This window comes from Schistocerca serialis, chromosome 3 (assembly GCF_023864345.2).
Source record: "Schistocerca serialis cubense isolate TAMUIC-IGC-003099 chromosome 3, iqSchSeri2.2, whole genome shotgun sequence".
Lineage (NCBI taxonomy): Eukaryota > Metazoa > Arthropoda > Insecta > Orthoptera > Acrididae > Schistocerca > Schistocerca serialis.
Window position 1 is genome coordinate 55,893,262 of NC_064640.1, and position 18,659 is coordinate 55,911,920.

Sequence of the window (18,659 nt, forward strand, 5' to 3'; positions counted from 1 at the left end):
ATAAATAAATTAAACTACACAAATAGCGTCATTATTACTGTATAGCCTAATTCCTCAACAAATAAAATATACTACTAAACATTAACAGGCTAAATGAGGTAAGCACAGAAATAATGGCCACAGTTAAAAGAAAATACACTCAAAGGCAACAAATCATTATTTCTAGGGGTCCACCAGTAATCATGTTTACACCACGTCCACAACCCCCTTCCTCTCCCTACAACTACATTTCTGGACTATGTTTTTTTTTTTTTCCTCTCTCTCCTCTCTTACACATTCAAATTTATTCTTCTGTTGATTACCTTTTTCATTGGTTTTTCATATTTCATGATTTATTGGCAACCATTAGCTGTATAATGGGATGACGACAATGAAAATTTATGCCATACTGGGGCTCAAACCTGAATTTCCCACTTATCGCAAGCAGTCGCCTTACCATTACGCTAGCCAAAAACAATTCACAGCCAGACCCAAACTTCCATATGTTGTCAAATGTGTCTCCACATTCATTGTGTATATTCTCATACAGGGGAGACATTTCAATTACAAGTGTTTTTCCCAGTGCTGGCGGATAAATACAATAAATACAAACAATATACGAGGGCTGCTCAGATTGTCTCCTAAATAGTTTACATATATTAGGAACAGCACAGTGCCTCTAACACTTTCTTGTAGCATATCAGACATCACTTCTGTTTTACTTCATGTCTTTCCATCAGTTACTACGCACTGTAGGCTTTGTCACATGAAATCACGAATCCAGTTGCACAACTGAGACAATATTCAAAACACATGCAATTTGATTAGAAGTTGTTTGTGAGGAACAGACAAAAATACTACTGGAAATCCAGAAATAATGAAACAACTTGAGACCCCATGTCGATAGCACTCATTACCTCATGAGAATGAGGACCTAGTTGCATCGAACAAGAATGATATTTTCTGACTCTGAACTGACTGTTTGTCAATAGATCAGCATTTTCCAGGTAATTCATTACGTTTGAAAACTGCATATATTTCAAAATCTTACTGCAAATCGACGTCAGTGCCATGGAACTGTAATCTGGCAGTTTACTTCCACTTCTTTTGTGTAATGGAGTGACCTGTGCAAATGTCCAGTCCATTGACGGAGTAGTTATATATGATTGCTAAGTATGGAGCTTCAGTTTAAGCTGAAAGGAATGTAACTGGTATACAATCTGGACAAGAGGACTTGCATTTATCAAGTGATTTAAGCTCCTTCGCTACACCTAGGACATATACTTTGAAGTTACTCATGTTGGCAGCCGTTCTTTATTCGAATCCTGGAAAATTTACTTCATATCCTTTGTGAAGAAATTTCGGAAGACACTGTTTAATAACTCCAGTTTTGTGGCACTCTCTTCGGTAACATTATCATTGCTATTTGTTATGGAAACTATTAAAATTGTCTATTCAATTCCACATCATCTCGTATTGAAGTCTGCACTAAATTTTGAACTTCTTTAAAACATCAACAATCTTTGGCATATTGCATTCTTTTAAATTCAGTTGCTTTTTTCATTACCTCTGCAACAGTGTTCTGACCTGTTTTGCGCACCATTGTGCGATGTATTCTATCTCTCATTAAATTATTTGGTACATAAGGGGCAATAAAATGAAAAATGAACACCAGCCACAATGCAACCGTGGATGGCTCCATTAAAAAGTAATCATTACATGTGTTGAGACATTTATCACACTGGGAGACAGGACGATCAATTCCTGTTTCATAGAATGCAGTCGGACACTGACGGATCCAAAACCACACCAACTCTTGCACTTCCTCGTCCAACTGAATCTTACACCCAAATGTCTTTCTTCGGATCGCTAAAGATGTGAAAATCACACACTGAAATATTCAGGCTGCATGGAGGATGTTGCAGTGTTTCCCAACCAAATTGCTGAAGCATAGCCTTTTGTCCGATTGGTCTGGGTGTCATTTGACCTACCCTAGTAGATTTCCTAATTGCCATCAATACTACTACTTTGAATTAAAGTCACATCTGGTCTACACTTACATGATTAGTTCAGAAGGAATGGAGACCGCCGAGAGAATTTTTATACTTTTTTAACAGCAATTTTTGTGTTTCTTTTTGATGGATATAGATGTTACGGTATTCAGACCTGCTACAATTAACTTGTGGGCTCTAATCCCTGTATCTGTCATAATGCTCCCTATTTGCTCAGAATTATTTTTTTACACTTCGAGGGAGCTCTTGAACTAATAGTTCAAAATAATCTTCAGAGAAAGCATGTAGTACAAATTTTGGACAATGTTTTACATCTACCACACATTTTCACCAATGTATCAAGGGTAGGTTGAAGTCACTGCCAACAATAACTGTATGAGTGGGGTACTTATTTGAGATGATACTCAAGTTTTCTTTGAACCTTCCAGTAACAGTATCATCTGACTCAGGAGTGTCATAAAAGGAACCAATTATTAATTTATTCTGGTTGCCAACTAAAACCTGTGCCCATTCTAGCTCAAAGGAACTATCTGTTTCAATTTCACTAGCAGACAAACTACTTCTAACCGCAACAAGCAACTATATTTAATCTATGTTTTCTGAACACCATTAGGTTATTTGCAAAAAATTTAGCTGAACTTATGTCCAGATTAAGCCAGCTTTTAGTATCTATTATGATTTGAGCTTCAGTGCTTTCTATTAATGCTTGGAGCTCTGGTTCTTTCCTTACACAACTACGACAGTTTAAATTAAAGTCTACCCTCGTCCTGTGTTTGACCTACACACCTTGAGATTGAACCCCTTATTTTACACTTCTGCAACCATTGAATTTATAACAGACTGCCCAGTCCACTCAACACAGCACCCACTAACCACATAACTGTCCCTCCTCTGAGTAATGGACCCCCTAATCTAAGAAGTGGAACCCAGTATCCCACCACCCTATTGCCAAGTCGAGGAATCACCACCCTACACAGTAGAACAGTCTAAACCTCTTATTCACACCCTATACTCAGCTCCAGGTCCGCAGCCAGTCCTGTCAACAATGCTACAGGTGGCGAGGTCTGCCACCATCATACAAACAAGGCTGGCAGTATTGACCACTTCAGATAGCCACCAGAAACCAGTGAGAATCTCTTCTGATCCAAATCTGAGCACATCATTAATACTGAAAAGAGCCACCACCTGCTGTTGGCTGCACTCTGTACTCTTCATGGCATCCAGCACAACCCAACCCATATGCGGAATGGCTCCCTCAGTATGCACATTGAGTACACACCGGACATGGCCACTCCATGAGGTTGTGTCTTCTAGTAAATAATAGATTTCCTTGTGAGGGCAATTCTTTGTCTTCGCATGTTACAAGAATGTGGAACAGCAATTTACATTGTTAGTGGTCACTTCACCGTTCGCACAAAATATCTTTGGGCTCGCCGTCTTTTCAATTTTCAGCTTTCAGATCACTGATGTATGGCATTTAGTGTCTCAATCCATTACTTTTTCACAATTTGGGCTCCAATCCATTCCTTCTCATGATTTGACTCCTTTCTGCAACCCTACAGTTCTTTGTTTGAGAATACCTTGGTCTGGGCAGAAAATTTCTAGGCACACGTTTCTCATAAGCTATCGGCGATCCCAAAATATTGTCACCCCTGCCCCATTCCCTTTGCCACACATGACAAGGTAAAGGCTAAGTTGCAGCATTGGCGGGATCTGGGGGTTGTTTCTACTATACTATTGAGACAGTGGGCCACCCTTCTGGTGGTGATTCAGAAGCCTGATGGCACTGTACACTTTTGTGGCTATTTTAAACAGACAGTCAACATGCAATGTGTAACAGATTTGTACCCCATTATAAAGCAGGCTGAGTTGTTGGCAAAGTTGTCTGGGAGGAAGGGGGGGGATTGTCAGTATTTTTCTCGCATTGACTTGCGCAATACTTGGCTGCAGTTGCCGTTGGACACAGTTTCTCGGACTTTCCTGGTCCTCAATGCTCCCTTTGGGCTTTACTAGTTTTTATCGCTTGACTTCTGGAATATCGTCTGCACCGGTATTTTACCAATGATACTTGCAGCAGTTCATTCAGGGCATTCCCTGTTGCATAAATTACCTTGATGACACCTGGGTCATTTTCCCTACTTGGGAGTAGCATTTACAGCACCTTCAGTTGGTTTTCCAACGCATTCTGCAGAATGGCCTTCATTGCAAGCTAGAAAAGTGCAATTTTTCTTCCCAAAGATGCATTTTTTGGGTCATGTGCTTAATAAAGATGGTCTCATCCCCACGGACAACCACATCAAGGCCATTATCAGCCTAGCAGCGCCCAAGAACCTGAAGGACCTTCAGTCTGTTTTGGGCAACATTTCATATAAAGCTCAGTTCATTCCCCAGGCTGTGCACAACTGCCAGCCTCTTAACCGGCTTCCCCAGAAGGGCATTAAGTTTGTCTGGTCTGTGGCTTATCAATGAGACTTTCAGTGTCTCAAGCAGCATTTGTGATCTGCTCCCTGTCTGTCTTCCATTACATGAGGTAATTCTTTGATCTTTGCCTGCGTCGGTGCCGCCCTGTCCCATCGGAACCTGTACGACATCGAACAGCCCATCACTTACAAACCAAAGACCCTTTCTGCTGTGCAGTGGAACTACTTGCAGGTGGAAAAGGAGGTGCTAGCTATTATTTTCAGGGTTAAACAGTTTCGCATCATTTTGTATAGGGTGAGATTCCTCCTCATCACTGACCACTAGCCATAGGTTTCCTTACTTGACCCGTGTTCCAACCCGCTGGATAGGACTACGTTTTGGTTGCAGTGGTGGGCCCTCTTTCTCAGTTCTCAGTTGACATTCATTAGCACTCCACCACCCAGCATGCCAATGCTGATGCACTTTCACAGCTATCAAGGAGGCCCGATCCAGAGTCCGACTGGCAAGAGGCTCTCCTGATCATATTGGATGCTGCCTTACAGCAAACCCTGTCAGATTTTCTGTTGGCAGCATGAAAGATTGCGATCGCTGTGTCTGCTGACCAACTTTTCATGAAAATCATTTCAGCGGTACAGATGGGTTGACCGGAGTGTGTGTGTTCAGGTGTGGATCCAGTGTGGCATTGTTTTTTCCCCTAGGTGCTCTACAACATTGTTCAGGGGGTCCTCATGCTTGTCACAGAGGAGCAATGCCGTCGAGCAACTGTCCCCCTGGCATTACATTCTCGCATTCTCCAATTGCAGTATGCATCACACTGAGCTGTTACTCAGATGAAGGCATCGACGTGGCATTACATCTACTGGCCGACAATCTATCGTGACATAGAACATCTGGTACGTGTTTGTGCACAGAACCAGGCTGCACCACCATGCCAGTTATCTTCTTGGCCACTCCTGGAGCACCTTCACACAGGGTGCACGTCTATTTTGCGGGTCCCTTTTTGGGCAGCATGTGGCTGTTGATGGTCAACGCGTAGTCAGATTTCCCGTAAGCAGCCAAGCTGTCATCCACGCTGTCGACTCACACCATTCACGCACTTTCTGTTATTTTTTGTCATTGAGGGATACCCTCAAACACTCATGTCTGGTAACAGTAGGCAACTTGCTTTGCAGGAGTTTGAAGACTTTTGCAACTTCAATTGTATTCGGCATCTGACTACCGCCCTGTTTCACCCAGCTCTGAGGTGGAGAACTCTGTGGATATGTTCGAAACCCAGATGAGGAAGTTTGTGTCCGTCTCTTTCTGCTACAATGCAATGTCGACTTCTCTGACTAAATACTGGGTGTCCCAGTAAATTGGTGCAGTCTTGCAGAACATTCACATGGGTACCAGCTGTGAAGTCTCTGATTTTTTGCTCCCCGAGTAGCATGTCACGGACCACTGTGGCCCGTCGCGTTTTCCTCCTGGAGCTGACATTTGGGCCTTCGGTCAGTAGCTGGGGTGGCTGCTGGATGTTGTAGCGGGCTGCCAAGTTCAGTACGTGTTTGTGATGGATGTCTGTGGGGAACAGCTGACTCGTCATGTCAATCAGTTGTGCCCACATTGTGCTGGAGCATCACCGAGGCAGCCTTCCAGTCAGCTAGAGAGCAGGGTTGATTGTGACACGTTGTTCCCGGAGCAGGCTCCCACTTGCAGCAGCACTCCTCACTGTTGCCATCGCCTCTGCAACCTTCGCTGCCTTCCTATCGCCTGCAACCTTGAGCCCCAGCATAGCTCATGCCTCCGCCTGCCACGGTGGAGCCCACAGATTTCGACTCATTCCCCTCCCTTTTCATTTCCTCTCCCCCTTCATTGATGGATGTGGCCTTAACCCCACCGCAACCTGCAGCCTCCGTGCAGCTCTGTGGCAGAGCCAGTGGTGTCAGTGTTGCCTCCTTCTGTAGTCTGTCCACTGCCGGACTCTATGGCATTCTCTCCGGAGCTATGCTACAGGTCGCGACCCAAACCTAGCCATTCTCGACGTAAGTGGCCTTTTTCAGGAAGGGGGGGGGCGGGGGGGGGTGCAATTTAGTACCCCATCATCCGATGTCCCAATGGAGGCAGATGAGCTGACATGGGTAGAATAGTAGAGGAGTTCAAAAACCCTCCATGGAAGGTGTGCGTATGTTGCAACATATGTGCAGACCTACTGATAGAAGTGTTTATTCGTGAGCGGCAGTAATCAGACCAGGCCAGTGCTCCTGCAGATTTAAACCATTGTGGACCTACCTTTGCGCTCATGCTGTGAGTCATCATGTGCTCAGTTGTTAGTTGTTGTTGGCTCCCTGCACCAGCTACATGGTGTGTATTGCCATGCACATAACTAACTGGGTTCGGATGGTCCACTTCCCATAGTTCAATTCACAAGGTGAGTTTGTTCCACTCATGGGGATCTGTTCCCCAGTTGTTATTTTCCCAGTTGTTACAAAGTCACTACTGGCCTGTGAAGTACCCATGCTGAATGTGTCAAACAGCCTTCTGCAGATGCACACATTCTGCAGATACAAAAATCTTTGATTGCCTGTCAAACCTTGAAATGACCTCCCACATGACCACAAGTGAGAGTTCAACCTCAATGCAGGCAGAAACCAGGCCCACCACAATAGTGGATAGATTGGGGAGGAGGGGGGGGGGGGAAATGACATGTGGGACATGCTAGGCATCCCTTGGATTCCCATGTCTGAGACCCCACAGTGATGCTCATTGGCAACAGCCTCAAGCTGCATTACCAAATCCAGCACCACAGAGGAGTGAGCGAAGGGTCACGAACTCGGCTTGCATCTCAACACAGCATTCAAACTCCCTATTCATATTAAACACAGTGAAAAAATTCACTACACTTCACCACACAAGAAATTGACGATTAAAGTACAAATCACACAGACAAATCTAAATGCATAACTCACTTCTATTTAGAAGCTTGTAAGATGAACACACAAATGATGGCCTGCTGGTGCTAGTACAGACATCAGTGTCAGACACAGCAGAAGATACACAAACTGTGATTTTGACAGTTGATTTTTATTTATACTATGAGTTATGGTGCATGCAGAGTGGCGTAGTCGTTAACATCACCAGCTGGCATGTTGTGGGTTGCGAGTTGAAAGCCCACCACAAGAAATCATTTATTATTTAGTATTCACCATTTCTGGAAAGTTTTTGAAATATTTTATGTTCATAATGTTTGGATATTCCGGAATATACCAACGAACAATGTCTGTCTGCGAGTGATTGTCATTGTGCATCAAGTTTCAGATGCTTTCAAATCCACAGTGAAGAATAGATAGACCAAGTGGCCCATAGTAAAACACTGTATCGACACTGAGGATCACCACCAATTGTAAGTGCTCATATAGACATCTGCTGGATGAACAACAAATAATCCAGGAGGAGATGGAGAAGATGATGCAACATGATGACACTGAACTTTCAGAGAGCCCTTGGTCCTCTCCTGTAGTTCTTGTGGAGAAGTATGGCACATAACATTTCTACATCAACTACCAACAACTGAAAAATATCAGTAAGAAAGATTTTTATCCACTTGCACACATTGATGATACCCTAGACTGCTGGAACGGAGCAAAGTATTTCTCAACTGTGGACATGCAGCAGGCCACTGGCAAATTGAGGTTGAAAAAAAAGATTGTATTCATAGTTTCTGACAGCTTCTATCAGTTGGCAGTTATGAAATTTGGACTGTGTAAAGCTCCAGCCTCCTTTGAATGAATGTGGTGAACCTGCTTTGACTTCTTAAATGGATGATGTAGCTTTGCCATTTGGATGACATAGTCAATTTTTCAAAGGCGTTTGAAGAACATCCAGACCACCTGATAGCTGTGCTGAAGCAAGTTCAGACTGCAAGCCTCCCTCTGAATTTAGTTAATGGAGACGATACCGATCCAGAGAAAATAAGAGCATTCATAGATTTTCTTGTACCTCATCCCATTTGTGATGTGAAAAGTTTTCTCAGAATGTGCTCATGCTACTGGTGATTCATAAGGGACTTTCATACCAAAGCACATCCCTCACAAGAATTACTGCAGAGAAGACCCAAATTTCCCTGGAACAAGGCGCAAGAAAGATCTTTCCTTGTACTAAATGTGGCACTAACATATTCTCCTGTCGCAGCATTGTACGACAAAAATACCAAGAGACAACTTCGCATCAGTGTTAGCTGTAATAGGATAGGTGCAGTACTAGTGCTATTTCAGGAAGGTGCTGAACATGTGATAGCTTATGCTTCCAGAGTACTCTTGAAGCCTGAGATGAACTACTCTTACAACTGAGAATCAGTGCCTTGCAGTTGTTTGGACCATCAGCAAGGTCTGGCTGTATTTATTTGACAAGTCTTTAACCACTTTGATGGACTGCCATTCCCCATACTGTCTGACTCACCTGAAGGATCTGCAGGTCGACTGGCGAAATGGTCACTCAGACTTCAGGAATACGATGTCATAATGGTACAAAATGTGGACATAAACACGAGGACACCAATACCCTTTTTATAAATTCTTTGGTGGAATAAAGCACCATGGATGAAATCTTAGTCATTGCTGCATTAAATGACAGTGCTACTGAACAGAGTGAAGATCCAACACTGCTTAAAACCATAGAAGCCTTGAAGGAAAAGGGACTGACCAAAGAAGAAGTCTCATTAATAAACAGAACACTGTGTAAGAGGAACTAAGAGCCACTGGGTCAGAAATGGTTGTTTGCCATCCCAGTTAAGCTATGCCCAGCTACCCTCAAGTATTTCCACATTGCTCAAACATCGGGCCACCTGGAATTTGCGAAGACTTTACACAGAATCAGACACAGGTATGACTGGCGAGGTTTCTATCAATCTGTTAAGACACCGTGTAATCCACTGTAAGGAATGACAACAATAGCAGCACATGCTGCAGTTACCTCTAGAGCATCTGGTACCAATCCCACCCACAGTGCCATTCGACTGAAATGCAACTGATCTTTAGAGCAGTTCCTGAAGATGCCAAACGGGAATCAATGGTCTGTACTGACCACCTCACCCATTACGCTGTCACCAAAGCTGTGCTGACTGCCGAAACACTGGAAATTGCGAGGTTCCGTGTAGCGGACATCATTCTGAAGCATGAAGCAACACACGAGATGATCTGTGATCGTAGAAAATCCAGTCGAAACAGAGGTAATTTCACATTGCCATATTATACCCAAGACAACAACTGCCTACTATTCACAGTTGAATGGCCTCACAGAATCCATTAGTATGACATTGACGGATATTCTCTCAATTCATGTTGTTGTTGAACAGAGAGAGAGAGAGATACAATATCGCCTGTAGTGCCATTCACATACAGCATGGGAAAACATGACACTACAGGCTTCACATCATTCTTTCTGCTCTACACTTGTAAGGCCGAAACAACAATGGACACATTACACTGCTCCTGATACTCAAGATGATGACATGAAACACCTCATCATCAAGAGGTAAAAAGCAACGCAGCAGCGTCACATACGGATCCCTGATGCCCAGGAGACAGGCCGAGTGCTTTATAATGCCAAGCACTAGTGAGATACAACTTAGGAGACTTGGTATGGATTTTTACACCTGTGTGGAAAGTGGCAATAGAGGACACTTACTTAAGTGTTCGTTTGATCCGTATCATATCTTTTGTATCTTGCTGAATATCACCTATGAAGTTGAGGATTATGACTCTTCATGAATACAAAAATGATAGAAACATTGGTCATGTCCTTGTTATGAAGCCCTACTACTGTCCTGAGGGGCAGATTGATGATGGGAGGTTCACGGAAACTGAAGATACACTCAACGATTGCAGAGCTTCGACGGGAGGAACTATCTTCGATGCTCATCATACTGAAGAGGATGTAACAACACAACCGGAACATGAGGATCCGACGACACCACCATACAAAGAACCACTGACAGAATCTAAATCCAGGGTGCTGTATTTGTCTCCAATGAGTAGTTCTGAAACAGCAAGTCGCTGTTTCTCCAAGAGAGGGAGCAATGCCACAAGTCATCATGTATGCTGTGTGGCGTAATAGTTAGCGTCAATGACTGTCATACTGCAGATAGCCAGTTCAATCCTGACCACAAGCTTTTTTTAAAAAAATCATTTATGTTAAGTTCTTGAAATATCTTGTGTTTGTAACATTTGTATATTACGGAGTAGTCCATGTTTGTATGATACCAGCATTGTGGAATATTCAATGTCTGTATAAACACTGACACTTTTTGCCCAGGAGGTCATTTCTGTTCTGTCTATACATTGGTGTTCACAATAAACATACTTTCAGTGCTACCTATTCATGTTCCTTTCCCCCTTAACTGTTTTTATATCTCAGAACATACGGAGTTCCATAAAATATTCAAAAATTTATTTTACGCAGATGTGAGAAGAGATAATGAAAATTTGAAAAAGTAACAACTAAAACCAACAAGAACATAAGGAAAACAAGAAAGGGGATTTATTTTTGGAAGACATCACATTTCATCATTTGAGACGACAGATGGAAAAGTCAATTTGGTATTTAATCTAATAGCTAGTTTCATGGAGGTGCTCTATGCTGTGCAAATCTGTTCATTTCTGCATAACTACTGAGAGCTACATTCACTTGCATCTGTTTATTGTATTCAAGCCTTTGTTTCCATCTATCCCCCCCCCCCTCCCCCATCACATCAAATAGAAATTCTATCCAAGACATCATGTATGTCGGAAAGTTTACAAATCACTACCTTCCCTATGCACTACAGCGACACCAGCAAACGGTTTCTGATTGCTGCTCACTCTGTACGATAAATTATTTATGTATGTAGAGAACAAGAGTGGTCTCATCATCCTTGCCTGGGGCACTCCTGATGATAGCTTTGTCTCTGAAGAACACTTGCCATGCAGGACAACATACTGGGTTCTATTACTTAAAAAATCTTCAAGCCACTCATATTTGAGAACCTATTTCGCATGCTTGGGACTTTGTTAATAGTCTGCAGTGTGAACTGTATAAAGTACTTTCTAGAAATATTGGAGTATGGAATCTACCTGACCTTTATCTATGGTTTGTAGGATATTGTGAGAGTTAATGCAAGCTATTATTTACAATGTTGTAAAATTTATAAAAATAGCTGATAACTGTATACAAAGGAACTGTTTTGGCACTACAGGTATATTTTTAAAAAATTGGTTGTTTGGAAAGATAGGTTCACAAACATCAACCTAATCACATTTCATATAATGGTCACTGATTTTTCATCCAACCGAAGAATGTAGACATTAAACATTAAAACAAATACTCACTCGTATTTGATATTCTTTTAGTTTTCCATTCACCATTATGGATGCTTGTTCCGTAATTTTTTCATTAATTGAATGAGCAATGCTGTAAAAGAAAAATGCACATATATTTAAACATATGAATTAGAAGATAAAATAAGAATTATATTATAAATAATGAAACAAAACCCTCATTTCTAATGCTTTATGATTATCCTAGATGTACTCTATAATCCATTCCATCATTCTTTGCTCATTTTATACTCACATCACACAAGTAGTGTGAAATTTGGTTTGCATTAACTCTCTAAATGGGGACCATTTTCATGAGAGACATTGTTTTTTTATGATCGGGACAGACTGCTACTCAGCACATACAGGAGGCACTGAGTGACAGACAGGCACATTTAGAAAGCAGCTTGTCAGAAAAAAATCCCCCCCCCCCTCCTCTCTCTCTCTCTCTCTCTCTCTCTCTCTCTCTCTCTCACACACACACACACACACACACACACACACACACACACACACACACACGTGCATGTGGCCATCCAACGGCTTATAAAAACTGAGTTAAATTACCTGTAATATGTCTGTTCTTCAGTAGTGTTCTTATATTCATCATCTTCAGCTTTAGCTTTCTGAATTACTGCCTGCATCATCTCCTCATCTGATAAATTCTCTCCAGTTCTCATGTGTTGGTTTTCGTTCTTGTGTAAATCTAGAACATGTTTACAGATATCAAAGAAACAAATCTTTCTATGCTTTTGTTTTCAAATTTTTAATTCAAAATACATCAGACCCCATAAGCTATTGAGATAAAACGTGAACATAGATGACTGATTAACAAGGCACAACAAAAAATAGCATTTTTAAGACTCTAAATCTACAGTGAACTATATGTATGTGAGTCCAATCATTTCTTAGGCCGAATATAGGATTTATGTGGCCAAGAGAGAACCAAATGACATGTCCAGATATATGGAAGAAGCATGCCACAGACTACAAACTGCAGATGGAAAGGAATGAAATGGGGAACAATAATGGTTGCAGTTTACATACTGAGGATGATGACAAATAAATCAAGGGAGCATTAATGGAGAGGAATGCAAAATTAAATGTGGAAAAACTTTGTCCCTCAAGAAAAAGTGGAGCAATTATCCAGTCAGAGTGTCAGCTTGGATCCATGTTTAGCTAGAGGGGGGAAAAAACACAATAACAAGCGGCCCAATGAGATGAAAAAATTACTAAAACAAGTCTATTTAAAAAGACAGCTAAAATGTACTTCACACAAAATCATTTTGCAGTGGCAAATGTAATCCAGATACACACATTCTTTTCATCATATATCTTACATGCAACTCTTCAAGTGACCACAATTACTTTAATATCTGCCACTCATCAGACTCTAACCATCCTTGAATTAATTATTGTTTCTCATTTACCATTGTATTAACACACAAAGTTAACCATGTAGCAACAAATGCATGTTTTAGTCACTTCCTTACAGATAATTTCTGTTTGTCTGTTACAAGTCTGACAATATAGCAATTAGATCACAGCCAAGCCGCACATACATGACAAATTCATGAAAAGAAAATGCATATTGACACCACTTTTGGAGGCTGTGACAACCAGGTACATACCAACTGTGGCATCAAAATGTGGGAAAATGTTAACACCTGCTAATTCTACTACCATAAGGTTCTAGCAATGGTTAGTAACAGTCAATGTCTTCTGGTGACATAACATACTCAATTCTTGGTTATGGGATTTTCTTCTATGAATCAAAGATACAAAACATGGACACAGTTTTCAAACTGCCAAAAAGGGCCATAAGAATAATAACTACAAGTATCAGTTGAAGTCCTTGTCAAAAAATACTTTAAAAACCTGGAAAAACACTATTTTACTAATAACCATGGAACAAGAGCCAGTTTGGATGCTGACAAGAGTTTTTCAGACGAATTGAAGGGAGGAAATGGACATGTGTATGTTTGTGGTTCTTGAGTCACCAGAAGATTCCATTGTGTGTGCAGTAGCGAAGTTCAAAACCATGTTTTTATTATAAGATATTTGGTGCACATTTTGTATGATCACGAGAACATTGTAAAGTAGCAATCAACTGAATAATGCTGCGCAGCTGTTGGGATACAAACTTCATATTACCATGGTACGATGGAGTTTGCTCTGACAGGTCACTCTGATTTAGGTCTACTGTGGTTCTCCTAAGTTATTTAAGATAAAATCCAGGATGGCTCCTTCAGCAACAACAAGGCTCACCACTGTCCCATCTTATTTATTCTGTGAGTATGCATATTTGAGCTATTTATTTTCATTGTATTGTGACAACAAATACTATATCATTGTTAGATGAGCCCTGCTGAATGAATGAATAAATAAATCATTAACTGAAATTAACCAACTATGCTTGTCTGCTGTACCATTCAAATTCAAAGGACATCCAGGTCTTTCATTTCTTTGCTATGGCCTATTTATTCCCAACAAATCATGTCAGACCGCTATTAAAAACAAAATACATGCCAAAAAATTTCCACCAATCCTTTATTCCCTCTCCGTTAGACATTCTGATTAGATTCCTCTAAATATTATTCTAAATATTATTCTGCCACATTATACTTTCTACTAGGAAGAGTCAGAACCAGAAGCTGTGGCCCAGTATAGCTCTCACCACCAGCATTACCAGTTACCAGGGTAGGAAACAACTAAAGTGTGAGGCATGGAACAGAGATGGAGAGCACAATGGTGATGCCACAGAGTATTCTCCATCCATCTCTGCACAGAACACATCACATAGCCACCTTCTTACATGCACATCACTACAGTTCCTCCATCTCCCACTTGCCCTGAAAGGAGCTTCAAGTGTGAATCAACAGCATCACACTCGCACTATATATTTTGCATTCTACTTGGCAATGTGCGTTTCAATTGCCAGCCCAGTAATAGTTTTTTCTTTTTACTGCTCCTATGTGAAACTGCAAAATCCAAAAAGTTATAAGGATCCACCTATGTACTGCATAATCAAATAGAACAAAAATAGCTTATTCATTTGACAAAAATTTCCTTCCTCCAACTCAATGAAACTGTCACCAGATGTACCTTTCATTCTCAACTATTAAAGAAAAGGAACTACTTTTGCAACCAAAGACTGGTTAATATTCTCTAAGTATTCCTCCTATTCACGGTCTTTAAGTTAAAGAATGAAGTCATATCTGGAGAACAGGGTTAGTGTGAAATTATTTTAAAGTTCTATAGATATACTTTAACCATTTAAATAGCAAATGGTTATGCTGTATATGCACTTTTTTTGTGTACTAATCTTCGTTGTTCCTGTTTCAACCTGACAATTTCCATGAAAGAGACACTATCACCTGCTAATAAAATTATATCCACATTTTTTTTCACCTTTACCAGTCCACTGTTTTGACAGCAGTTGTGCCTCCACAAGGTAATGGCAGATGCCCATTTCACCTAGTTACATAAATATGAAACAAATCATTTGTGTTATATCTTAAACTTGCCTAAACACATGACCAAAAGATCCTTGCTCAATCTATTTTGGCATTGTGCAACCAATTGCACTATCATGCACTGAGCTTCATCATATCACAAATCTTAATGTATCGTCTCTCTTAATTCGTCTCTCATGACATGATGGATTTTAAAACAATCTCTTCTGGTATACAGAACACAACAAACTCACAGGTTTGTATAGAAAAAAAATAGTTTTATTTATATGGTAACTTACAACCTGTCCCAGCTTTGGACAGGTAGCAATAAGTATCTATGGCCAGATGACTTGTGTGACAGTGGCAATTTTGTTGACAGGGTAGTGCATACAGTTATGGTTAAAAATAAGAGAACAATGTTATGTAACTGAATAGCATCACTTTCATATAAATTAAACGATTTAAGCAGCACATGATACTTGCAGGTTTACTACAGTGCTGAAGGGTATGAGTGGACTGCCAACCTGCTAACATTGCAAACTGTGCATCAAAGGTGCTGTGCCTCCGTGACCACTCATTTGACAGCTGGGTGAGCATGCCAGTCTGCCGGGAGTATCTAAATGTCTACAATAATTCCTGATAGTATCCTTCACGTACAGACACAAAACGCAGCATGGGACCATAATTCGTCATAGTTCACCCAATTTGCACCAAATATATATAAATTAAATACTAATCACAAACTTTTACTTGGTCCCTCTCTGATCAGGGAAAGTCAGCTGATTTCAAGCTGCTCCGGAATGTTTTTAAAAACATTAGCTACATAACACGTTAGTGCAGTGTAGTGATAAGTAGCCACTGTGTGATTAGAGTTGATTCATGTACGACATTGTGTTTAATGATTGTAGATATTATTTACATAAATGAGTGAAGAGGCTTTACTGGTACCTAGTACTTCTAGTGACTGGCCATTAACTTTCTTGTCACTTCTGCAATGCATTAACCTTTTACATGTTTGTTTCTTTCATAAGCTGTAAGTTCGTTGCCCTAGGTGTACGTTATAGGGCTTGTCCAAGCAACAAATGAGCTGCAAGCTGATGGAAAGCTTCCACTCTTAGCATGCCTCCACACAGGGGCCAATTTAAAGTGTGTGATTAGCACACAAACCTTCCTATTGAGTCAACATATCTGTTAGTGAAAATGTTATCAAAATTCCTACAGTAGTTCCTCAGATTAGCCTTCATACATACGCAGAAAAGGGGGGCAGACTTAATTTATAAAATATACTGAAGAATACTGTATTTACAGGTTGTGTTTATAATTTTGTGTGGCTCATTGTTCTGGTGCAAGTCTTTCAACTGGATGCCACTTCAGCGACTTGCATCTCCCTAGCCAGTTATACATCCATGAAAAAGCTATCTAAAGTTTAAGTGGAATCCTAAACAAGTTTCATTTCTGGTAAATTTTCACATCATTGAGAAGTAATTGCTATGTAAAAAGAAAGTCATAACCAAATCAAAATCCCTACTGTATTTCCTAAAATTAGCCAATAAATACAGACAGAATGGAGCAGAGAACTTCAGTTTATACATAGAGAGAAGAGCAAACCTGTCAAATGTTGGTGCAGAGCCTCCATAAATCATTTTTCTTCTTTTAAATAAAAAATTGTCTTATAGGCTGTACAATTTTATCCCCATAAACTTACTTCAACCTATTTTACAATCAGACTGCAACCCACTTCTTGAAATAACAGAACTTTATCACTGCACGATAATGTCAGCAAACAACTACATAATGCACCAGTTTCAACTTTGAACAAAACTGTTACAAGAACCACATTTACTAGTAATCAACTAAGTTAACAAAATCTTTAACTATATGTAGAAATTTTAGTGTGTCATCAATTAGTCATGTTCTGTAAAAAATGCACAATATTCATTGTGATCCCATTAGTCATTTACTCCAACTGTTACTAAAAATATTCATTTCACAAGTAAACAACAAACTTCTTGAACCAGTAGTTGAACTTAATGTAAACCCACACGTGTTGCACAAAAAATTATGTTCAGTGTTTTGTGGCATTCTTTGAATTAAAGTGGAATATTTGTATTTGCCTACATCATAATACTGTAACCCAACCTCATTTTCTTATTTTTTTAGACTGAAAAGAAACCAGCTGTTAAATTGTTTTCCTAATTCCAAATAATATTCTAATTTTGACAACTGGAAGTTATGCCTTACACAACATAATACTTTTGCCATGCTGCAAAAAAGTGTATGTTTTCACTTTTGTATCAGTGTCTTCTACTGTAATATCACAAGAAAAAGGGTGCAACATTGTTTAGTGAAGCAACGAAATGAAGTTTTATGGAGTGTTGAATTGTGATACATGATGTAGATCTCAGCTAAGTGTATGTATCACTCCCAGATGTATGATGAATTTTATTTACCCGAGAATGTTGCAGCAACACTGAAATTTTTTGTAGAAGTTATGATAATTTGGGGATGATTTTCCTTGAATGCGCTGGGTGATTGTTCTAGGCTGATGTTGATGTTTATGAAAATATTTCAGACAATAGCATTCACACCATACTGTGATAGAATTTGAGAATCAGGCCTTCTCAGTATCAATGTGGTAAAGTTCCTGTCCCCTGCACACAGACTAACACAATGCACAGTATGTTGATAATTTTCACTTTTGGACCTTCTAATTACAGCTGAATGAAATACATGCTCAATTCCTAATGTTGTGAAGTCTGGAGAACGAAAACTCAAATGGCAATGATAAGAAGAAGAAGAAGAACAGCACCAAAAATGGAACAAAAACACAACATTTAAAACATCATCCACGGAACCTGCCACTGAGGATACCTTGCAAAGAATAAAGGTAAAATGCATATGGTACAAAAACTGTGTCTCATTCAGTTGCAATTAGACAGCCAAAAGTAAAAAATTATCAACATACCATAATATTACCTGCTACTGAGGACAACAGGACTACAAAACTGGAGGATGTTAACACAACAAAGTTCAATGAAAAGCCAATAGTTTTGTTAGACCTGCCTGCTCAGATTCCATCAATTTATTTGGGATGAACTAAAGCACTAATTACATGCCAACCCATTTTGCTTAAATACCAACAACTTAACACACTACAAGAAGAAAGAAACAATGCCTTCTGTGTGTCTTAAAATAGCAGGAATCCAATTCCAAGTATTACATCAGCTTCTACACCTATATTCCACAATCCACCTAATGGTGTCTGGCAGAGGGTGCTTCTAATGCCACAATCTTTCTCCCCCTTTTCTCTTCTATCACGAATAGCACGTCTCTGTAAGAGTTTCTTGAAAGACGTAAGTTTCCTGGAATGGCTGTTATTTGTTTCCACTTTTACTATTTTGCGTACTATGCTGTTTCAGTTGAGGCAATTCTCAAATAACATGTTTAACCTGTGACCCAATTTA

General features: G+C 40.1%; 1 protein-coding gene across 1 annotated transcript in view; it reads right to left on the reverse strand.

The window, feature by feature from the left end:
- The window catches only part of LOC126470675 (ATP-dependent helicase brm-like), a 202,922-nt gene that overhangs the window by 122,167 nt on the left and 62,096 nt on the right, over positions 1 to 18,659 (reverse strand). The window contains exons 10-11 of the mRNA XM_050098670.1: positions 12,308 to 12,446; positions 11,753 to 11,834 (exon numbers count right to left, since the gene is read on the reverse strand). Of these exons, the coding sequence (XP_049954627.1) occupies positions 11,753 to 11,834; positions 12,308 to 12,446 (221 nt within the window). The remainder of the gene's footprint in view (positions 1 to 11,752; positions 11,835 to 12,307; positions 12,447 to 18,659) is intronic.